Source organism: Raphanus sativus, chromosome 6, assembly GCF_000801105.2.
Source record: "Raphanus sativus cultivar WK10039 chromosome 6, ASM80110v3, whole genome shotgun sequence".
NCBI lineage: Eukaryota > Viridiplantae > Streptophyta > Magnoliopsida > Brassicales > Brassicaceae > Raphanus > Raphanus sativus.
The window spans coordinates 5,869,424-5,893,872 of record NC_079516.1 but is presented as its reverse complement, the minus strand read 5'-3'; the positions used below and the strand labels follow the sequence as shown (position 1 = coordinate 5,893,872).

The following is a 24,449-nucleotide window of genomic DNA, read 5'->3' as shown; positions in this document are numbered from 1 at the left end:
TACATATGCACAGCACAGCTATTTCAGTTTCGCTAACCAATTTCGATTTGGTTTAGATAATAATGTTTAGAACCGACAAATACCTGAGAAAATTTCAAGTTCAATTCGGTTTCAATTTGATTACGATTGTTTTGGATAATTTTCTGTTAATTTGAATATTTTCGGATAAGTTCATAGTCAAATTATGGTGTCTTCCAAATGTCATTGGTACGAGATTTCAACAGTATGTTTTGAGTCCGGTTATCTGAGTTCGGTTTGCTTTCAAAATTTGATGACTTGGTTCGCTTATTCTCCAGCCAAAATGTTAACTTTTTTTGTATTATTATGCAGTCGAGATATATTTACCAAACATCCCTACCATATTACAAAAAAGAAAGAAGACAAACACGGTTTCGATTCTTCTCTTCTAGTTGTCTTCAATCTTTTTCTCCGAGTGATAAAACTCACAAAAGCTATTCAGCTCAGATCAAAGCCTGCTTCTGCGCTTATGGCGTACATCAATTTGGTCTCCAGTTGCTCTTTGCTGCATCATTCGACAAAAAAAAAATAAAAAGGAAGTTTAATCTCTTTCTCCAATGTGATTTTATTTGAGACATGATGCAGTTTTCTTGAGATGATGTGTTATGAGCGAGGACAAACCAACCTTTGATAGGGTGGAAGCTTAAGAAGGTTCATACAAGTGGCTGATGTCGGTAGTCTATCAACTGCTTCATTACTCACGCTACCACCAGCCCTGAACCGCACAATGTTGGGGATCTTTTCATACACACTCTGTTACTAGCCCAAAAGCACGATTTTGAGAGTCTGTGTAAGGTTTGGTTACCTCTGTATACAGAATGCAGGTTCCAAGTACTTGAAACCTAGCAGTGGTCCTCTTGAACAGCCCGTCACAAATCTGAAATTAAAGATGATAGATGTTAGTTTTACCTCTCATTAAAAAAGACACTCCTATGGTATATAATTGGGTGAACTTGGCTTTACTTCAAGAATTTCTTCTGGTTTTCGGTTGAGAAGCTTTTCATTACTTCCCAGAACATATCAATCACATAATGTCCCTGTCAAGAACACAACAACGATGTAATCATATATTATAACAATAACGTTCCAAATGTCATCTTGGCTGACAAGGAAAAAGAACAACTCACAGCGTTGTACCCTCCAGAATAATTGGCGTTCTCTCGCAAGTCGTCAATATCCAAACTATCAGCTGAACCAGATATGAGAACCTGCAAACCAAACCCCACAAACGGTAAAAATCCATCTCTTCATATCCTCTTTGAGGAAACAATTAACAAAGCTGGCATAATAACAATTTTTATTTTTAACCATGTAAAGCATAGTTATCGATGGCCACCTGGAGCTCATGTTCATTGAACATGTCTATCCATTCTCTCGGAATGAGTCGCTGAAACCCCCTCAAGAAATGAGAACTCTGCTGGCGTATCTACAGTACAAAAAAAAAATGGAATGTATAAAAAGCTATTATTTTTACAGGATACCCTTGAAGTATGCGTAAGATAGACGAGGGGAAAGTGGTTCCCGGGTACCTGAAAGTTTAACCTATGATTGGAAACCAGATGAATGAAAGTTATAACATTTTTATTTATGACTCGCATGTCTTTTCCTCCTGGAAGTAGCTCTTCCTCTGTTCTCTCTCCATATTCATTGTTCAGAATAACAAAGTAAAGCTCCAAGTCTGATATGTCACCCTTATAACGCTGCAAGTATCATATTATAACTGTAATTCATAAACATGGTGGACGGAGAGCTCAAAAGAACATTTTAGAAAAACAACCAGGAACATGAATATGCAAATAGCTATTTCTCGGTTCCACAAAGAAACAGGAAAATAGAATGGTGAGTAAAACCAACCTTCAGAAATATAAGATGCCTATACAACTCAGGATCCAGAGAGGGCAAATCGTTCAAATAGTTGTACCTAGCCACAGAAAAATAGAAGGTTTACGACATATTCACAAGGTCTACACGGGATAACAAACAAATGAATTGACAGGAAGTTGAAGGTAGAAATCAAATTTATAGTACTTTTGCTTCAATTTACTGAGGAAAAACGTTGCAAATGGTATATCAACTAGAATCCCTTCAAACATAGCCTGCAACAAGATAGAGGTAAAAACATTTCATGAGTCCTATAGAACAGTTGCAATTCAACTTCAATAGAGAGAAAAGAAAAGGCCAAACTGTTAAGATACCAAACCAATTCCTCCTTGTATTACTCGTAAACGTATCTGAAGGTTACAGCCTCTCACGAGCTAACCGTAAACCTCCGAGTCTCTCTCTCTCACTTTTACAATGATCAATTACGTGATACTTCTCCCCTATCCCAATACAATGTATTTATACTCTTTATTAAACGTAACTGCTAAACTTCTTTTTCACTCAGAGTCTTTCCTTCCTTCTTTCTTGTTTCTCCTATAATAAGCTCTCCAGGGCATATCAATACCCCCTTTCCCAAGATTCAGCTTGCCCTCAAGCTGGAAAGAGGGAAACTGATGCTTCACTTCTCGTACCAGCAACCACGAACTCTCATGTGTCGGTAAACCCTTCCACGTGATCAACACCTCCAAATGGCCATCTTCAGTATAGCGAGTATCCACAATCTCGTCTGGTTCCACAACAAACTCATCATCTCTCGATAGAGCCGAAGGAAGTTCTTGAACCTCCACCGAGCTGCCTCGCACCTGCTTCAACTGAGAAATGTGGAATACCGGATGAATACGAGAACCCTCTGGAAGCTTAAGGCGATAAGCCACCGCGCCTATCCGCTCCAGAACTTCAAACGGACCATAGAAACGAGCTGATAACTTCTGACAAAGGCGCTTCGACACTGATGATTGACGATAAGGCCTGAGCTTGAGAAAAACCATCTGACCCACTTCAAACGACAGATCACGACGACTCTTATCAGCAACAATCTTCATACTATCCTTCGCCCTCAACAAATGATACTTAGCAGATAATAACATCGAATCCCTTTCCTTCAACAGCGCTTCAAGATCAGCATTCACTGTTGTTCCCTTTTCAAACTTCAACAGTGAAGGAGGAGAACGCCCATACACTAACTCAAACGGTGTTGTCTTGATAGCAGTGTGATAAGAGGTGTTGTAGGACAGCTCTGCCCAACTCAAGAAGCTGAACCAGCGACGCGGATGAGTAGAGGTGAAGCAGCGAAGGTAGGTTTCCAAACATCGGTTGAGCACTTCAGTCTGCCCATCTGTTTGAGGGTGATAGGCAGTGCTGAACTTAAGCTTAGTACCCGAAAGTTTGAACAACTCCTTCCAAAAAGAACTCTGAAAAACTTTATCTCGGTCTGAAACGATGCTTCTCGGAAAGCCATGCAATTTGACTACTTCTGCCATGAATTTCGAAGCTACATCAACTGCAGAAAAAGGGTGTTTCAGTGCCAGAAAATGCCCATACTTCGATAAACGGTCCACCACTACCAAAATAACGTTCACACCATGAGAAGTAGGGAGTCCTTCGATGAAATCCATGGAGATATCATCCCACACATTCTCTGGTATAGGTAAGGGTTGGAGTAAGCCAGCAGGAGATAGAGTCGAATATTTGCAGGTCTGACATGTCTGACATTCCGCAACATACTGTTGAATGACCTGTTTCATCCCTGGCCAATAAAAGTAAGCTTGAATGCGCTTGATCGTCTTTAACATGCCTGTGTGACCTCCCCATTTACTGCCATGGAACTCCTCCAGTATTAATGATATGTGCTTCGAATCTGCCGGTATCACCAAACGCTGCTTGTACAACAGCCGACCATCAACCACAGAATAGCCCACTTTCACAGGCTTCTCCTCATGCAAGTTCTGCAACAATCGCTGAATAAACTCACAGTTGTCCACTTCCTTCAAGATATCTTCCATCTGTAGTGGTTTAGGAACTGTAAGACGCATCAAAGAATCAAAAGTCGCATGAGAAATCCGAGACAACCCATCAGCCGCCTTGTTTTCAACTCCTGGTTTATAGACAATGTCGAATTCGTAACCAAGAAGCTTATGTAGCCATTTCTGATACTCCAAGTTAACTTCTCTCTGCTCCAACAGAAATTTCAAGCTCTTTTGATCAGTTCGAACAATGAATTTCTTCCCCAAAAGATAATGTCTCCAACGTCGTATAGCTAGCACGATAGCCATTAACTCTCGCTCATAGATTGGTTTGAGCTGCTCTTTCTCTGTTAGCCCGTGACTGAAGTAGGCTATGGGGTTCTTCTTCTGCATCAATACTGCCCCCAAGCCTGTTCCAGAAGCATCTGACTCAATGATGAACGTCTCATTAAAGTCTGGCAAAGAAAGAACCGGTGCATGAACCATAGCTTGAACCAATTTATCAAATGCAAGCTGAGCTGAATGAGACCAAGCGAATTGATCCTTCTTCAAGAGGGACGTCAACGGACGAGCAATGGTACCATAGTCTTTAACAAAGTTACGGTAATAGCCCGTGAGTCCCAGAAATCCTCGCAACCCCTTAACGTTCTTCGGTACTGGCCAACTAGTCATCGCAGCTGTCTTTGCCGTATCAGTTGCGACGCCTTCCTGAGAAATGACATGGCCGAGATACTCAATCCTCTTTAGTCCAAAAGAACACTTCTTCTCATTTGCATAGAGTACATGTTGCCTGAAAATCTCCAAGACAATCTTCAAATGCTGCGCATGTAACTCCACCGTAGGACTGTAAATCAACAGATCATCAAAGAAGATGAGTACAAATTTCCGAAGATATGGTCTGAAAAGCTCGTTCATCAACGCCTGAAATGTGGCAGGAGCATTGGAGAGACCAAATGGCATTACAAGGAACTCATAATGCCCATCATGCGTCCTAAAGGCGGTCTTCTCAATATCTTTGTCAACCATTCGAATCTGATGATAACCCGAACGGAGATCCAGCTTTGAAAATACCACAGCGCCATGGAGCTCATCCAGTAGCTGGTCAATGACAGGTATCGGAAAACGATCAGCAACTGTTGCTCTGTTTACGGCTCTGTAATCTACGCAAAATCTCCATGCGCCATCTTTCTTTTTAACCAATAGAACCGGGCTCGAGTAAGGACTTTTACTTGGCCTAATGATCCCATCGGTTAACATCTTCTGCACTTGTCTCTCCATCTCTTCTTTCTGCGCATGAGGATACCGGTAAGGTCGAACATTGATAGGACCAGTACCCGGCATGAGCGTGATTGAGTGTTCTCTGTTCCTAATCGGAGGTAGTTGCGTTGGTATAGCAAAAACATCCTGAAACTGATCCAAAACTGAAGTAATGATCTCAGGAACAGGCTGTTTAGCTTCTTCGATAACTGGAGAGGACACTGGCGTTGGAGTTAGAGTTTCCAGAGACAACTTCGTGGATTGCAACGAAGAATCTCCACAGAACGTAATTCGGCGTCCTTGATAGTTGAATGACAGTTCATGAGTCTCCCAGTTCATTGCACATGTACCCAAAGTGCGCAACCAGTGCACTCCTAGGATCACATCTGCATTTCCCAACTCCAACTCTATGAAGTCTGTCGTGAACTCCACACCAGCCACAGCGAAAGAGACTTGAGGACACACACCAAGACCAGCAACTCTTACTCCGGTGCCCAAACGAATCTCCAAATTCTGATGTTCTATCCTCCTCAAGCGAGCACGTTTCACCACATCAGGAGAAATAAAGTTATGAGTAGCTCCACTATCCAACATCACTATCACTGTTGTTCTTCCCAATTCACCTCGCAGCTTAGTGGTAGTGAGTGAAGGCATACCCAAAAACGCATTAAGAGATAATGCCATCAGCTCCGTCACACGACCATTCTCATCTTGAAACGTATCAACCAGCTCCTCTTCTACTAACTCCACATCACAACCATCCACTACTGTTAAGACTTGTAAATGTTTATTGGGACACGTCTGTCCAAATGTATGGCGCTCATCACATTTATAACAAAGTCTATTCTTCCTCCTATACTCATACTCTGCTGGTGATAATTGGCGTCTCAAGGTTCCCACAGTAGACGTGTTGGTTACCGATTGTGTCTTCTCAGTGGAACTCGGTGTCTTCTCCGAAGGCAAAGAGACCGGTCTAGTTCGCCAAGTACTGTTACCTGTCGAGTGTGTAACAGAACGAGACGAATTATACGGCGTAGACTTTTGATTTTTCTGCTCTGCACCCCGAATTGGCACCATCGCTTGACACAACAGTCCATCTTCCATCTCAAGAACTGTCGCGATCATGTGAGAAAGATCACGAGGTTCTTTCATTCGAAGGATCTCCTGAAGCTCTGGTTTAAGACCTCCCTTAAAGATTGCTTCCAACATCTCATCATCAACTCCCGTCACTTGAGAAGCCAGTTCTTCAAATTGTTGAACATACTCGATCACCGGACCAGTCTGAGTCAGTGCTGCTAGGTTCTCTTTTGGAGAACGCATGCGTGGATTACCGAATCGCGTCAATATACGTTTCTTGAAATTAGTCCAGTTGAGCATCGGCGTATGCTGCTCCTCCCACAAGAACCAACTCAGAACCACTCCATCAAGACTCATCGATATCAACTGCATCTTTTGCGTCTCTGTATACTGACCATGACGGAAGAAACGTTCGACTCGTGCGATCCACCCGTGCGGATTCTTCCCATCAAAGATCGGCATCTCCAACTTTTTGAATTGACTGTTCTCTGTTGGCATCAACGCATCCAAACCAGACGAATCGCGCAACGGAATAGTAAGGCCAGGTTCCGAGGTCGAAGCGTTTACCTGAACCGGTTGTTTCTCCGGATTTCGGATCGGCGTCATGATATCGTCGAACGACGGAAGACGATCGCGAACAATGGACATCAACGCTGTTATCGTTGATTGAAGCGTTTGCATCGTCCGATCATTCGTTTGAAGCTGCATCTCTGATTTCGATTGTCGTTCCACCATCATCTCCACCGCCCTCGTTAGCTTGTCAACGCGTTCCGACGAATCGGCGACGGCGTCGTTGAGCTCGTCGACTCGCTGTAACTTCTCCTCCAAGCTTGATGACATCGCGATGAAACTCCGATCCCAACGTCAACACGCACCAATTTGTTAAGATACCAAACCAATTCCTCCTTGTATTACTCGTAAACGTATCTGAAGGTTACAGCCTCTCACGAGCTAACCGTAAACCTCCGAGTCTCTCTCTCTCACTTTTACAATGATCAATTACGTGATACTTCTCCCCTATCCCAATACAATGTATTTATACTCTTTATTAAACGTAACTGCTAAACTTCTTTTTCACTCAGAGTCTTTCCTTCCTTCTTTCTTGTTTCTCCTATAATAAGCTCTCCAGGGCATATCACAAACTAAATAAAATCTATATGAAAGCATCAAAACAGTTATACCCCAACTATTCTATTTACATGATGAATACTTAGGCGAGAAGAACTAGTAAAAGAAAGATTGGTGACTTATACGACTTTCACATTAAGGCCAGCAATCAAATACCATACTTTTGCGAGAAGACTGCCGAGAAAATGAAAGAACTGGAGATGCTGCTTATGTATCATTCCTGATCCAGGATTAGGATAAAGCATGTGATCAGCGGTTTCCTGAAAGAAAGTATGTTGGAGATTTTTATAAAGAATTACAGATAGATTACATGCAAACATGATGAAGTGTGGTAAATTATGAAATCCACAAAAACTTGAGTGAGCAGAGCTAGAAATACGACCTTAAACAACCCATATTGCACATCAAAGGCTGCTCGGGTAATTTTCTCCATAAAGTCTTTGAAAATGCCACCACCATCAATACCGGCTTCCTCAACTCCGAGTTCATTGACAAATGTCACACGAATCTAAAGCGACACAGGAAAGAAAATGTGCATTTTGCATTGTGAATAGGCAATTGCTTGAAGACAAATATCTGGCAAGAGAGAGAACTTACTGGTCCTCGGAGCTCATCCTCTGACAATGCACTCATTTGATTGTAAGCATCATCCAAGATGTGATCTCTTCGTATTCTGAACCGATTTCGAGTAAAAATTTCTTCAGGTCCATGAGTCTGCCTCGCCGTTGCTAATTGTGTCTACAAATAATATTCAGCAAATAAATGCAGCCGCAGCAAAGCAATCAGCGACAAGTAAAAAATATTTTCTCCCATTAAACGAGATTACGCACGCAAGTATACGTTAATTAGCACACCTAGGTTCCTCAATCCAACAAATGACAATCCATCACCAGATATACACGCCCTAACAACCACTCACTGTGAATATTTTGACTCTGCTTGTAAACGGAATCAGGAAAGGAGCTTGCATCAGTATGTAGTTGGCTCTTGAACCTTCCGTTATGGCCTGGAGAAAGGAAAACAATATCAGAATGGTAGGGAAAAATTAAGACCAAACCATTCAAGATAAGTAAGACCACACAATTAACAAAGTCGAAGTGAAGTAGTCGTCACCTGAGTGATAAAATATTCATTCACAGTATCAGCTTGAAAGTCGCTCGAGGAAGTGAATTGTTGCCGGTTGTTCCAATCTTGAAACTGCGGAAAGATTTCATCAACAAAGAGATGAGCAATTACCTTCCCCAAGTTATACTGACTGAGAAAAATATCTATAAAGTGAACACTGACCTGTGAAAGTAACTCAGCAACTACAACCCCAACCCTGTTCTGAATCAAGCCAACAGAGTTCTTCTTTAAGAGGTCGTTGGAGACAGATTTCCCAGAGTTATGTTGCGTAAGTGGATTCACCCATAGTAACTGCCATAAAGCCTGGAATAAACGAGCATACACAAAAACAATTGGAAAAATTAAATGCATAGCATATCAGATGCTATTTTTCTGGTGAGATCAGTAGAAACTATTATTAAAAGATTGGCAGAAAAAACGAACAACCACCGCCACCTAAGGCCATATGTAATTGCGTCTTAAACTTTTATAGCGTGTTTAAATTTTATGCAAGTGTCTTCGTATCTCCTAAAACTCATAGCATCAAAGTTACACGACTACTTAATGGATCCGTCTAAGGAAAACTTACTTGCTTGAGAATGATGATGAGCAACCTGATATCTTGTAGCGATAGTGGCTTTCCTCGTTCGTAAAACTCCTCATTGTCGACTATCGTAAGCATATGCCTGATCAGTGACAACAATGTTAAAACAAATTTAAGTATTTAACCACCCTCATTTATTTAATATTCGTACGAGCGAGTGACCTTCAAGTAAATACTACAGAAAATTTGATATTAAATCAAGCAAACCTTACTTATAAACAGGACAAAAGACGACCAGAGGTAATAGCCAACCCGGAGAATCCGTTGGAAGATAAGCTAAGACACTAGGCATGGATGACCACTTCTGGTTTTCATGGCATCGTTTCATATAATTCCACAACACAGCTACAAGCTCGGTTCTATAAGCCAAAACTGTCATTATTCGCTCAAGAGGGAGAGTGTTGAATGCTGCATACAGAAAAGAACTGCCTGTGCCAATAGCTAGTGCTTCTTTATCTTCGTCATATGACTGCGTACCAACCGAACCCTGATGGAACAAAACATTTGTCTGCATAGTTGGCAAAAAAATAAATTAGGTTATAATTAAAGCTATCACTTGATCCAAAGGAAGAATAACATTCTATTTGGTTTCATATGACAGGGAATGGGTACATACTAACTGAAGAAGAAAACGTGAGTCTAGAGCATTGGTGGTTATCTGCTGCTCCAGAGTCCTATTCAAGACTAATTCTTGTACATCGTCAATCAACATATCATCCACTTCAGAAGAGCCTGAACCAAGAAAAAGTGCATGTCCATTTCAGAATAAGATCAAATTCATGAAGAAATACTACGAGCAGATTGGAAAAGGAACTTAAGAATAAGAAAACACTGCCATGCAAAAGAATAAAAATGCCATACTCTGTCTGCTTTCTCTTTCTGATGACTTAACAGCAGGAAGTGTCTCCAATAAGAAAGTTGCAACTGATGCAATGTCAATTGCCTGATCAAAATAAAGAACGAAGACAAAGCTTGCGTTAGACTCAAACAGACGTGGGAGTACAATGTTTTTATAAAGAAATAAACTGCATTTATACCTACCATGTCCAATGAACATTCAGGCTTTGACAAGACCACGTTTGCAATTTCCAATGTATTACCAAGAAGACAAGCATAACCAGGGAATTCTGTGTTTGTATCTATTGGGAGAACATGGGTATCCTTTTGGATACAGAAAGCCATCTGGTGAATGTAGTATTGACTTAGACTTGGGTTGGCAAAGACCTGGACCATGAAACTATGAGTTTACCAAAGTTTGAATAATAGATGCTGACAGGCAAGATGATATTTAGCTCAGTGTTAAACATAAACTAGGTAAAAAAAGACAAGCTATCATTTTAGCCTAAGATGATAGTGAATATGTTACGTTTAGTGTTTATCCCTGACTAAAAACATGAGTTCAGGAACTAACCACTTTCAAGTTTGGGAAGAGCTTCCATATAAAGGGTATGGTAAGGATCATAGATGAGAAACTCCAACGTGGATCAACAACAGGGCAGCAACATGGCTCACGGCCAACATGTGGTACTACCAGAACCAATACTCTTTCTAGTGAAAGGATGCTGCCGTTAATAGTCAGACCTCTTCCGCCTTCCTGCAACAAACAATTATTGCTTCAAAAGGAGAGGTTGCAAACTAAGTAACACCAATCCGAAAATGTGCGGTAAATAAGAAGAACAAGGTGGTGGTGGATAATCGTGGGGAGCCATTGGAGATTACCTTAGCCGTAGTCACAATTTCTCGGACCAGTTTGAATATGTTTCTTTTCTGTAGATGACTAACTATTTTGCAGACCCAAGGCAGCTTAGGATCTAGCAACAACGACATTGCATCCATCAAGATAGCTGTTGAAATGTTAGCTTCTTCGGGAGTAACTAAGAGCTGATCCCTTAAAAGGTCCCTGCCCAAATCATAAGGATGCAAAACTAAAAATTCAATAACAGAACTGAAATGCCATGAGATAACAACAGATGATCATAGTTTGACACCAGAAGGGCCCTTGCGTGGATATGCTGTAAAAATGAGAGATGGCCAAAATAAATTATTACCTATTTTGATGTATAGCATCGATGCAGGTAAATGCAAGTTTCTTTACTCTAAAATCCACCATATTATGCTCAGTAGAGTAGTCCAAGCCAGAGAAAAGGCTTAGAATGTCACCTGTAATACGATGAGAAGTTCTTATACCATTAAGCAAGAACCAGACATTATTAGGAAGAAACTAGAGGAAAGATTGTTCTTAAGGGAACAGCAAACGGGATAATTTAAGTTAAGGTAAAGGGGACATTCATCACACAAGGTTCTAATTTTACAGCTCATAAAACATATTCAACAAGAGTACAAAAGCCATTAATAACTAATTAGGGAAAATGAAGACTCAGGCCATGCTTCCTCTTACATAAAGAGTTGCCTAGAGCGTTAAAGCACACTGATCAACGAACTGACCGAACATGTATGAACAAAAGAAACATGCATATTGCATAGATACTGAAAAATACCAGTGCTGTGTGCAAAACTCCGCAGTAGACGACACGTCTCCACAAGTATCACAAAATCCCCCGAGTTTTGTGCCTTGAAGAAAAACAGAAACTGACGGAGGAAACTTGAACCCGGCTCAAAGCAATGCCTGAATGCCGAGAAAGAAAAAAAAAAAGTAGTAGAAAGAGTCAAAAGACAATAAGTAAACAATTTTAAGACCAAAAAAAAAAAGATAAAAAAAGTATCAAAAATACCTATCAACAACATTCGGGCAAATATCCCCATAGGTCTCACAGAAGTCACGCCTCACCTTGGACCGCTCAATGGCCATTGTTCTTCTACCTCTAAAGAATCTCTATAGCCCCAAAAAAAAGCTTTGATCTTTAGCATGAAACGTTGAAAAAGCTTTAATCTTTAGACACACACACATGTCTCTATGTGTGTGTGTGTCTACATAAAAGAACAAGTCACTTCAAAGCTAATTAAAAAGTAGTTAAAATTTAAGCTCAGACATTCATCCTAAAGGCATATGCTTGGTTTGGTTCTACATTGCTCATACAGAGGCTCAATTGAAGAATTTTGGACCTGAATTTTGAGGGCGGCGGAGTTGTGCTGCTTCTGTAGGAGACGACGGCTGCGCTCAACCTTGGTCTGCTCAAGAACCTTGCGAGCATCTCCCTCCTTGGTGCTACGGCCACCTAAATCGACTCGCTTTCGAGTCGAATGATCGCCCGAGAAGAACATGGTATGTTTTGGAGCTAAACCCTAGGATTAACTAACAGTTACGGGATTCAAGCTCCGATAACCTAAATTTTTCAAGTGTAAGCTTTGATTGAGCCGAGGGATGTGATCGGTGGAGTTACAACAGAGAGAGATAGATGAGATGAGATGAGATGGATTCTTTGCAGGTAATCTCGAATTTGGATGATTGCGTGCAAATAGGAATCTAGCAGAGAAATTGACTGGACGAAGCAATCCGCTTTTGCTGAACAAAAAAAGAAAAAAAAAAACTCTGTGAAGAAGACGGAAGCTTCTTGATTGATACGACGGCGTTCTTATCTCTTGAGAGGATGTATAAAATTTGGGCTGGGCTGGGTTGGGTTGGGTTGGGTTGGGTTGGGTTGGGAAAAGCCTTTTTGATAGAAAAATTTAGATTGCTTTCTATTGAAATTGAATTGAAAGATTTAAATGGCTATGAATTTAAGGACCAGAGAGTTCACAGAAGTAGTTTTTTTTTTTTCTCAACATCAACTTTGATTATACCATAAAAGGTGTCATACACAAGGTTTTTCAGTCTCCACAGTAGTTTTAGATAGAGAGATGTGCGTGCATTCAGATATTGGCTTTTGAGGATATATGTTACGGAGCCTGTAATAGTTGATTCAATTTCATTCTGTATACATTACATATTTTAACTTGTTTATGATCTTCAGTTTTTCCGTAATAAGACTTATAACAACTAAAAGCAGTAGAAGGTAACTCGGGTTGTCACTGGTCATGCTTGGGCTATACCAAATTTGGGTCGTTGAAACTTTTGATAAAACGAGCCGAGATGCATGCTTCATCAGAAAGATGGAAGTACAAACAAATAACACAGAAAATGATTTCATTTATACCTTTCTGCCTCTGGTGGTTAAGCATAGACACTCTCCCAAACAAATATTTAGTGTAAATATATATACGAGATGAGTAGTAACTAAATGTTAGTAGGCATCATTATTGCTAGTTTCAATTAGTTAGCGTATTAACAAACAAAAGTGGGAATATCAGTACATCACATGCAAAGGATTTGGAGAAAAAACACTAAAGCAAAAAAAAGTGGAGAAAATAAATAATGACAAGAAAGAATGGATGAGTGAGCCATGTTAAGATGGTAGGTAATCCATTCTTGTATAAAAGTTTGACCATCTTGCCCCATCCTTCCTCTTCGTGTCCGTTCCATTTATATACACGTTTATGTATATGTATGTTTGTGCATATCTATAATGGTGGTACAATGATCATCATGATTCATGAGAACAAATAAACCCAAAAAAGAAACACATGCAGTATAGTATATGAAATCATTATGATTATTGGATTATTAGGTATCGTGTGGATTCACATTAAACTCGAAGAGATGATTAGTTGGGTCATAGTTAACTAGTTAACTTACTAATGAAGAGTTTGCATTTTGGCAAAAAAAAAAAAATCGATCACCTAATAGGGATATAATAAGGCATATACTTGATTTTGGTTAAGAAAGAGTCTATCATCTAAAGAAAATTAATTTAATATGGTACATATTTCGTTTTAGGGACATGTACAAATTTCGGCTCAAAAATTTTCTAGTCGTTCAAAAAATAATTAATTAAGTTACAAATTTTCGGCTCCAAATGTTTTTAGTCGTTCAAAAATAATTTATTAGTTAAATCAACGATAATGGATTGTATATATGTAAGATTAGGGTATGGTTAACTAGTTGAGAGTGGGAAGTATGGAAATCAATAACATGCTACTATTTTTCTACAAATTTATTACAATTTTACGTTTAATGATTTCTACTTCAACTGATGTTTGTAGGAAAACTATATAAGTTTATTTATTAAAAAAAAATCATTCTAATAGGAAACATATAGTATTTTGTTATTTGGAAATTCGGCCAAAAAAAACCTGAACTTTTTACGAATTGCCAAAAAAAATTTGGACATATTAGCTGGTCAATAAAATACTGAATATTCATTGACTTTTTTAGTTTATTAAAAAACTTAGCATTGATTAACCAAAATAATACACCGTTAACAGAGTTAACAGATAATTAAAACGGCATTAAGTCGACGTTAAAATATACGACGTCGTTTCACGATGCTTTTGTCGTAAAAAATTTGTGATCTCCGCGATTTGAACACGTGGCACTTGTGATTAAATGTAGGGGTTTTGCCACTGAGCTAGTGAGCTTTTCAATGAATTGACTAACATAACTACATTTAATGTCTTCAAATCCAAGTTAAATGAAAAAAAAATGATCACGGGGTTGGGAAATCTGTTGCTTGAATTGTTTCTTGGAGGAGGAGGAGTGGGATTGTTCTCCGTCGTGGTCATAGTGGTTGACCCCAGATTCCTCCCTCCCTCTAAATGGGTGCCGTCGCCACCAATCGAAAGCGCACAGAAGATTCCTTGAACTTCAACCAACAATCTCCATCCCAATCTTCGAAGAAGAAACGACGATTCTCCTTCGGAATCGTCTCTCCAGATTCAAACAAGCCGTCTTCATCCACAGTCTCGAGGATCTCGAGGTATCCCGACGCCAATCGTCTTCCTCTGAACGGCCTATCTAATGGTCCCCAACGAAAAAATGAAAATCCCAAAACCTAAACCAAACCAAAACTAAGATCTGAGGGAAAACATGATTGAAAAGGGAATAAGAACAATCTGGGAGAGAGTTTTTGATTGTTGACATTACGGAGAGGAAGAAGAGGAAGAGGAGAGAGAGAGAGACGAAGAAGAGGGAAAAGGACGGTCGTGGTTTGTCTTTACCATCTCCTCACACAACATCTTTTTGATCAATAAAAATAAATATATATGGTAATCTTCTGAAAAGTCCACTAGCTCAGTGGCATGATGTCCCTATAGATCTCGAGTTTGAGTCCAACTAAAAACAATTTTAATTCCAAAACGACTAGCTCAGTGGCATGATGTCCCTATAGACCTCGAGTTTGAGTCCAACTAAAAACAATTTTAATTCAACAAAACGACGTCGTTTTGGAATTTTGTCTTAACAAACAACTAAATGAAACGACGTCGTTTCAATAAACGGCAGAATTTAACGGTGATTTAACATTGTTTTAACTGTCGATTAACGGTGTGTTAATCCGATCAATCAATGGTAAGTTTTTTATTTTTCTAAAAAAGTCAATAAAAGATGAGGGTTATATTAGCTAAGCTCGAATACAAGTTTTTTTTGGCAATTCCTACAAAGTTCAATGTTTTTTTTGGCCGATTTCCCTTTGTTATTTTGTGAAAAGTCAATCTTGAAACATAGAGGGCACATAACAAGCTTGCACCCAAATAAAAATTCTAAGAAAAATATCATCTAAACTTTTTTTCCAAAACTTTCAATGCTATGTTTGTACCGTTGCGAATAAAGGAGGTAAACATGATGCAAACCCTTATTTACATTTCATTGTCCACTTGCAGACACAATCATTTCGTGATAGAACGTACCTCCACCATAACATTCAATTATTTGAATATTATCAACCTTTTATAAAATCAAAATAAAAACTCCCCAAATTCTGTTCTGTAAAGTCTCTTTAGGGTATCTAACCTATTAAAATAGAGTCCTATTTAAAACTTACCATGGCATCATTTAAATTTGGACCTATTAAAACATGTTGTGGCTAAATAAATGCCCTTGATATACAAATCTAATAATATAAGTTAATCCATCATTTACGTTTTCTTTCTTATCTTTTATTCTCATCATCGTTGTGTTCTCACCTTCCCCATCTTCTTCCTCTCTTTCTCATTTTTGGTGTTGTTCTCATGATTTGTTGTTAAAATAAGATTTTTTTTTTGTATAGATTGATCTAAAGATTGTTAACGATTCAAATAGAGATGAATATGCACGTGATTTGTGTTTTTGTGATTCTAAGTTAGGTTTACCAATTATTTTTATTGAGATTATGGGTGCTGGTTTGCAATGAGTGCATGTCGATCTAAATATGAAAACTGGTGATAATGGTTGTTCTTAGAAGTGTTTTAGGTTGATGCTCTACTGTCGATTAACCAAAGCTATTTCTGGGTATATGATAAGTTTGACCCCACAACTAACAAAAAGTAAGCTCTTTTGGGTTTTGGTTTATTGTACATTTTTGTACATGTTTGTTTTCATTTTGTTTAGCTAGATCGATGTATTTTTACTTTCCTCTGTTTGTATTTATAATTGATTGACTAATGGTAAAACAAAGTTTAATCGACAGTGATGGAAACAAAACTATATTTGAAAGATACTAAAATAAATCTGGAATAATAAAATCTATTCCTAATCATATATCACATTTAAATTTGAAAGATTCTATAACATCTGCAAAATAACTAATAAGCTAGGTTTGTGGAACTAATACTAAAGTAAGATATTCTTCTTAGTTAAATTTCCTAAATATTAAATCATAGATATTCCTATATAGGAGTAAAACTCTCCCAAAAAAATTATTTATATTTCCGATCATATATTTTAAGAAATAAAATTGTAGCAATTAAAACCAATGTTAACTTTAAGAAATATAAGTACTTACAAACATAGTTCAAATAATGTTATGTTAATTAATTATAAATAGTCAAGTATTTACAACATAATTCAAAAATATTATAAACTATCTAATAATTAAAGTTAAAAATGTTTTATAAATAAACAAATAAAAACACTAACGTTAAATTCCATAAGTCAAATTTGTTTTCAACAAAGCATATAATATTACAGCATAAATTCGAATAACCTAACATTTTATTTAGTAGATTCGATGAATCATATATTTTTATTTTGTTTATTTTAAAATAAAACAAAATAAATGAAACATATATCTTTGTTTCAGCTGGTCATATCATACTATTAAAGCAAATAGATGACTGTTTATGAATATGTCTTTGAAATTTTTTTAAGTAATTATAGAAATTGTCTGTATTTTTTTCCCAACATTATTTGCAACAAATCAAAAGTCATTATTTTGTAATTATATTAAAGAATATTTAATATAATTCAGTTTTTAGTCTTTTTGAAAATTTTGTTTCCTAAATGTTTACTCCATATCTTTCCAAAAAATCTTTCACATTATTAATTACATTTTTAAATAAAACCTCAAAATAAAATCAAGTTGAAATAACAAATGATTAAATCAACAAAATCATAATATGGTTCTCAATTATCTCAACTCCTTAAAATAATTTCATTTAAAATAAAAACTAAATCACATAAATTAATTTAATAAAATATATAGAAAATGTTTTGAAATGCACAAATGAATTTTTCAATACAAGAGTGTTGAAAATATAAATATTTTATTTAAATTAAAAAATCAGTGTAAAATAAGTTTAAATTCGGTTTAAATAAATAAATCATATTACGGGTTAGAATTATTTAGAGTCTTCTAAAATTTAGTCATATTCAAAATAACAAAATAAGTCATATAAGTAATTTAAGATAAATCATAAAAAAGTTAAATATATATTTATCAAAAATCATATTTTTATTACGTAAAATAATTTTTCCAACAAAAATATTTTCCGCCCTTTTAAGGGCGGGTCAAAAATCTAGTGAATGTTTAACCGCGAGAAGGCGGGTGGCATTGCGGTGCGGGATAGTGTTACCATTCACGCATAATTCTTTATCTGTTTTATCTAGTAATTAAATATTATATTAATTACATAACCATAAATGGTAAAGAATATATTGGAACGCACATGCATAATTATACTATTGTTTTTTTATTTCAAATAATTGCTACCTACAATATTTTATGTTACACTACTAATTTTTTGTTCACTTAATTTTTTTAAAATTAATGTATTTTCTGTTTTTTTGTACTTTACAATTGCATCCTACACCATATATTCAAGGCCATTATAAAAAAATGCATTTTATTTTTATTTCATTTTTTGGTGTAAAAAGATAAAAAAAACCTATATTCAACCATTAGTATTTGTATATATAATATGCAAAAATATATTTTAGATCTGTATTGTCTAGTTAACAAAATAAAAATGTAGTTAAGGTACATTATTATATAAATTTGTTCTTTATTATTTTTAATTGCTATGAGTTAAAACACATATTCAACCATTAATATTTATATAATATTCAAAAATATTATTTCAAACATGTATTATTTAGCTAATTAGCTTCTCAGTTTGGTTTCTGTTTGGTTCGCTTCGATTATTTATGTTTCAATTCAGTTCATGTAATAAAGAGGAAACCGGCTTATATCCAAGCATACAAATTCCTTTTGTTCCCATTCAATTCTAGTTTTTTGGTTAATTTATATTAAAGAGTAAACGGACAGTTTTTTGGGGTTGATAATAATTCAAATATTTTTAATATTTTGGATAAAAAGTATTCTACTAATTCAAAATTTTAGTATTTCGACTTATAAAAATTTTTAATTTTTTATTATTTTAAAACTAAATATAGTTATATTTATAAATATATAAACTATATTATTAATCTTAGTAACAGCATATGAAGTTTTATATTTGAAACTTTATAAAATATTTTTAAAGTAAAATTTATATTTTAAAAATTATATTAGTATCACTGATTTTTTAGTTTGTAAAATATAATATATATATTATATTATATGTATCCCGCAGTTATACTATTTATCCTTGGGCTATTATTATAGATGTTATCATTCATACTTGTCTTGAACCGCTTTTTAACATGAACCACGGTTGTTTTCGCACCATGCATCTTTCTTATACAAACTGCCAGTTAAACTGTACCATGCTATCTAATCTGTTTGTCCCGTACCGCTCAATCCGATATTACCATTCGGAACCTTAATTATTGAACATAATAATAAAGAAAGTTGTATCGAAATTTTCTTAAAGTCGAATATGGCAATGTTAAAAACAAAAATTGGCATTGATGTGTGGAAACTGATTTTGACCAGACTTTTGGTATAATTAATCTCTCCACCGTCCCACTACCATAATAACTAAAGGGGCCGCTGACAAAGTGAAACCAATTTATTTAGATGAAGAATAATTGGTTTACTGTCTACGTACAGTTACTCAATAATCAAATAGTAGAGCATTAATGATTTGTAAGCTTTCGATTTCCTTAATACATATTCAATCAAGCTTATCAAATTTCCGTAAAAATTACATGTTAACTGACCTGTTTTAGTTATATCAATATCATGCATGTGCTACTACCATTTTCCTTTTGTGCTACCAACATTACACACTAATTATATTCGCTGATGTCATTATAGTGTTTATTGAATAAAAACAATGATGATTTTGACATTTTTCTAATGTGATGTCTGCTCATGCCCAACTTCCAGCAAATTTAGATAACCCTAACCGTAAAATTCTAATGATCGTGGTAAATAAAAACACGGTGAATAGGTTGGGCAAATGCAGCCATCATGTGACCCTTACCTAATGTCCTTGTTGTTATACCTCTCTATCATTAAACCCCCAATTTTTTTAAAGAAATCTACAAGAAGAATATTATGTTGTTGTTGTCCTACATAGCTTAATAAGTTATATATATATATATATATATATATAATATATGTGTGTGTGTGTGTGATAATGATAATAGTCAAATATCAATTGTTTATAATTCATCTTAGATACATTCTTTGAAAGTTATGTTATAAGTATTACATCGGAGTTTTTATAATTCATATACAAAATCTAAGACTAGTATCTCAAATTGTCTCAAAATCGATTATAAGTACATATATATGGATAGTTGATTTGAAATGAAAGCTATCAACAAACCAACTCTATATTTTGTATCTTGTTTCTTGAAAACGAGATATAAATATGTACAATTATGATATGAGACTGATCATAAGTCTTCACATGATATGTATTTATGAGGAATGGCAAAAAGATAAGAGAAAAAAGCAACATTTATACTCTTATACAACGCACAAAGGTGATTCAGCTTTTCCTCTATTCTCAGTTAAACCTGCCCCTTTCTATCTATTTGACTCTTCTAAAGATCATCAAACTAATCATTATGGGTGGTTTTTTTTGCCAATTAAAGTGTAGTCTTTTTCATACAGAATCAGATCTTTACATATCAAAAAGGTTTTATGGATTTTTGTGGCCGTTCTATTGGTTAAAAGAAGTATTAACTTGGCGTTATTTATATTCATATGATGACTACTTAATTGGAGAGGAAGTAATAGCATAATCTAACAACTAGGTAAACCGGTAAATGGAGCAATGGAGCATAGCATTAAACATCTGTCAAACCTTAAATTTAAGGTGTACTCATATTTAGCAACGCGTACTCGTTGCTACAAACATTTGTTATCATATCTTGATCATCTCCATGGATTATGAAAAAACTTATTAACCTATACATACCCATCCGTCAACCGGTTTAACCACCACTAGGAAAGATTATTTGTCAAAACACAAGTAGATACTAAGTTTAGCTAGGTAGGATTTTTCTAAAAGAGATATTAGTACAGAAAGTGAGAGCCCAACATAGTCACGAGTGAGAGAGAAACAGGCAATAAATGATTCTGATGAATTATTTAATAAGAGGGATCTTTGGTTCGGCTTTGGCCTTTGGGGTCAGTCAGACCCAAACAAACACAACATATAAAACAAAAGTAAATTCCTGTCCAAAGCCTTAAAGATAGAGAGTAAAGGCATAATTCCTTTTGCCAGTTTCCTTATTCATTACTTTTTGCCAGTATCCATGATAGCGAGACATTTTTCACCTCCTGTAATTTTATTACAACAATGTAACCAACACCAACAAAAGTTAAATAAGAAAAGGTTAAGTTGTTCATTTGGAATTTATATCAACCTTACATCAATGACCAACAAGAATATGTAAACTTTAGCTCAGAAGGGATAGACAAGGTAGAAAAACTGACTCAAATGAACTAGGAGTAGAGATACATACACATTCTACACCAAAAAGAGATAGTAGAGAGACTTTAAAAGGATAGAAGGTTGAGATACTTAAAAGGGGGTGGGGTCTTACAAGGTCAAGAAAAGGTCTTACAAGGTCAAGAAAATAGAATAATTCAATAGAACAAAAGAGTTGAAAAAAAAAAAAAAGAAAAAAAAAGCTCAGGTAGGGATAACACCGGGGTATATCAATAAAGGAGTTTTGAAGAGAAACTGGTAGTCTCCTCACAATAGATGGTAATGTTAATGTTTTTGATGTTGCCTGCAGACACACACACAAAAACAGAACTTATTACGTTTTACAATATTAGCTGTAAAAGTCCAAACCATGTATATCTGTTTATCCAATTACATACACACATATATATAAGAAAGCGAGTATGTATAGCATGTCTTTTACCTCTGAAACATATGTGCAATCAAATAACTAAGAACTTATCTTCACAAACCGAAGGTAGCACTTAGCAAAAAGAAAAAAAAAACGAAGGTAGCGAAAGTGTGTATGGATAAATACATATGTCTGATATACATCTATACATAGATAATGTCTATGTATATAATACACTACATATATATACATCTATGTATTATATAATTTAGTTCGTACAAGATCTTTAAGATGTAAACAATGGCCAAACAGGACATCGAACTGACGAAACCCTAATTCCTTTTTTTTGCTAAAAAAAAAACCTAATTCTTCACATGATGACATATATCACACATATATACATATATAGTTATATGATATGCATATCACCTTGAAGAAACTCCTGCCTCATTTTTTCATCCATAATAGATATTCTCTCTGTTCTTTTCAGAGAGAGAAGTAGAAACAGAGAGATATAGAGACTTGAGAAACGGTGAGGTATTTGGAGGAGAAGGTAGGGAAGGAGTTTAGCAAAAGAGAGGAAGATAAATAAATAAATAGTAACGTTCGTGGGCCGGGCCCAACTGGACCTTTGTGAGGGATCGTGGCGTTGTCATTGCCCGGAATGAGCTATTTTAGTGAACTTGATAACGTCATTTGTTGCAGTATTCGGGAGATAAGCATGCCCGAATACCTGACCGTTATGCCCGGAGCTGGTCCTCTTCTCTTTGACTCTGAGCTACCAGTTTCTTTGGTTTTAAAACCATCAATATCGATTAAATTAGTAACATATTTTTGTTTCAAAACAATTAATCCTTTTTAATAGGAAAAATGATACTAATTTAGGGAATCTTATATATTAAAAAGAAAAATCATGACTTTTTATTTATGTGTGATTCTTTTAAAAGATGACCTATCTACTAAAATTGGTCACATTACATTTGATATTAAATAAAACACATTATTAAATATATAAATCAAACTCACATATTTATTGTTGCTTTAACCTTCTCAAATGGTTTTTTATATTTTCGAAATTGATATCGCCTTAAATACTATTATTTTCCATAATATCATAAATAATATCATCTAATTAATATACTTGATAGCAGATTTGGATTGAATATATATCAATAATTTAATGTTGTAATAGTATATCTCCATATGTTAGTTAGTTACATATTTTCGATGTTAACTTTTTAATTTAAAAAAAAATCAACACTATCTAACAATGATTAATCTATACTACTTTTAACCAATGAAAACAAATTTACAACTATATAGTTTGTTTTAAAAATTAAACAAAAACTAAATGTTTAATTATTTTCTCGATATTAGCTAAAAGTTTATTTTTTAAAAAACTTTCTAATTTTGTGAAATGTTACAATATCTTCAACAATATTTTACCAATCTTTATATATATTTATGATTTCAAAAATAAAATAATAAACCAAAATATATATAGAAAATATACAAATACATGTGAAAGGTAGAATATACAATGAAAAACAAATATACCGTAAAATTATTATGTTTTAAAATTGATAGACACACCTCATATATATAATAATATATACCAGTATAAAATTGAAAACAAAATGGTTATATAAAAATAAATGAAAACAAATATGTGTGCGGTTGAACGGATCGAGATCTAGTTTATATTTAAAATTAAATCTTCAAAAGTTGATTTTGATTTTCTATAGCATCTCTTTTCTTTTCTTCCCTTTTCTAGTATTTTTTAATCATGGAAAACTTATGAAGATATTACTAATGTTAATACCAAAAAAAAAAGCAAAACTCAATAGATCAAATAAAAACTCCAAACTCTATTCATTTTACATGTCATTTATTTTTTAACAGTTTCTACTTTTTCTTTTAATCGGCGTTATCAGTTTTTCATAGATTAAATTAGATCTAGATATTTTATCCTAAACCCGAAGTACCTACCTAAATCCGAACATAAAAAAATAATCTAGATCCGAACAGTTATACAAAAATATCCGGACGAGACTTAAGAGCTTACTACTTTAGAGTTTAGTTATAACCGAACCGAATCCGAACTATGATCCAAAGATATCAGAAATTAGTTAAATGTGTTAATGTTTTTATATATGTTAAAGTGACTTAGATATTTTAGAGTATTCAAATTATTTTTGTAGTTTGTTTTATTTGTTGTTTTGAATACTTTTAGTTAATTTAGATAGTTTTACTAAATATTTTATTTAGATTTGTAAATAATTTATATAATTTGAAAAATTGTCAATTTTGTGCCTTAAAATATATTTTGGACGATTTCAAAGATTGGTTATAATTCGATCCGAACCAAAACACAGAATGAACCAAACTGAATCTGACTCGATAATTAGTAAAATACATGAACATAACATCAAAAATCCGAAAATGCGAATCAATTGAACCGAAATCGACGGGACCCAAACACGCGGACATAAACAAAATTACATAATTGATTAATTTTGTAATTTAGCACAGCTGAACTAGGCTTCCTAGCTAAACATTTGAGCAAATTAAGAGAATCTTGGTAAATGGAATTCCTCAATTCTATGGGAAAACACATTAGTTCAAATTCCAAAATGAATCATGCTTACACACAAAAGTACTACAACACTAGTTGCAAGTTGTAAAATGTGACGTACCCATGTGCTTTGATTTTTCTTCTCAAGTTAACATGCTACTAAACAAATTATTTTATAAAAATTCGTATATGTTGTGTTTTGAATATATTTATTATTGCAAAAGATTTTCCATCTGGATTTCGTTTTGAAATAATTATTTCAAAATGGGTAAAATGGTTAATGAAACAAACAGAAAAAATCAAAAAGTTCTTTCAGAGTTAAGGAATCAAAAGTCTGATTGTGGGGAATTGAAACTTTGTGGGCGTGCGGAAGAATCACAGTCTTCTCAGCCA

General features: G+C 35.2%; 1 protein-coding gene and 1 long non-coding RNA gene across 3 annotated transcripts; both read right to left on the bottom strand.

Moving 5' to 3' along the window:
• Nucleotides 1-302: 302 nt before the first annotated feature.
• On the bottom strand, nucleotides 303-12,517 carry LOC108812210 (E3 ubiquitin-protein ligase UPL6). Its single transcript, XM_018584400.2, has 26 exons — nucleotides 12,097-12,517; nucleotides 11,766-11,866; nucleotides 11,532-11,659; nucleotides 11,082-11,193; nucleotides 10,753-10,933; nucleotides 10,445-10,627; nucleotides 10,075-10,257; nucleotides 9,895-9,976; nucleotides 9,650-9,765; nucleotides 9,246-9,541; nucleotides 9,019-9,115; nucleotides 8,613-8,753; nucleotides 8,439-8,522; nucleotides 8,245-8,331; nucleotides 7,923-8,063; nucleotides 7,708-7,833; nucleotides 7,487-7,585; nucleotides 2,047-2,114; nucleotides 1,873-1,939; nucleotides 1,548-1,718; nucleotides 1,355-1,444; nucleotides 1,146-1,226; nucleotides 982-1,055; nucleotides 824-895; nucleotides 644-733; nucleotides 303-523 (listed from the first exon to the last, which is right to left on the bottom strand). Exons 1-26 carry the CDS (start codon nucleotides 12,253-12,255, stop codon nucleotides 457-459), a joined length of 3,096 nt encoding a protein of 1,031 aa, XP_018439902.1. The 5' UTR covers nucleotides 12,256-12,517; the 3' UTR covers nucleotides 303-456.
• Nucleotides 12,518-20,742: 8,225 nt separating this feature from the next.
• On the bottom strand, nucleotides 20,743-22,231 carry LOC108838950 (uncharacterized). 2 transcript variants are annotated; one of them, XR_008934934.1, is made up of 3 exons: nucleotides 21,911-22,066; nucleotides 21,047-21,415; nucleotides 20,743-20,960 (listed from the first exon to the last, which is right to left on the bottom strand). It is a non-coding gene; the product is annotated as an uncharacterized LOC108838950 (long non-coding RNA). The 2 variants fall into 2 exon arrangements; XR_001947609.2 differs by lacking the exon at nucleotides 20,743-20,960 and having other exon boundaries at nucleotides 21,007-21,415; nucleotides 21,911-22,231.
• Nucleotides 22,232-24,449: the final 2,218 nt, after the last annotated feature.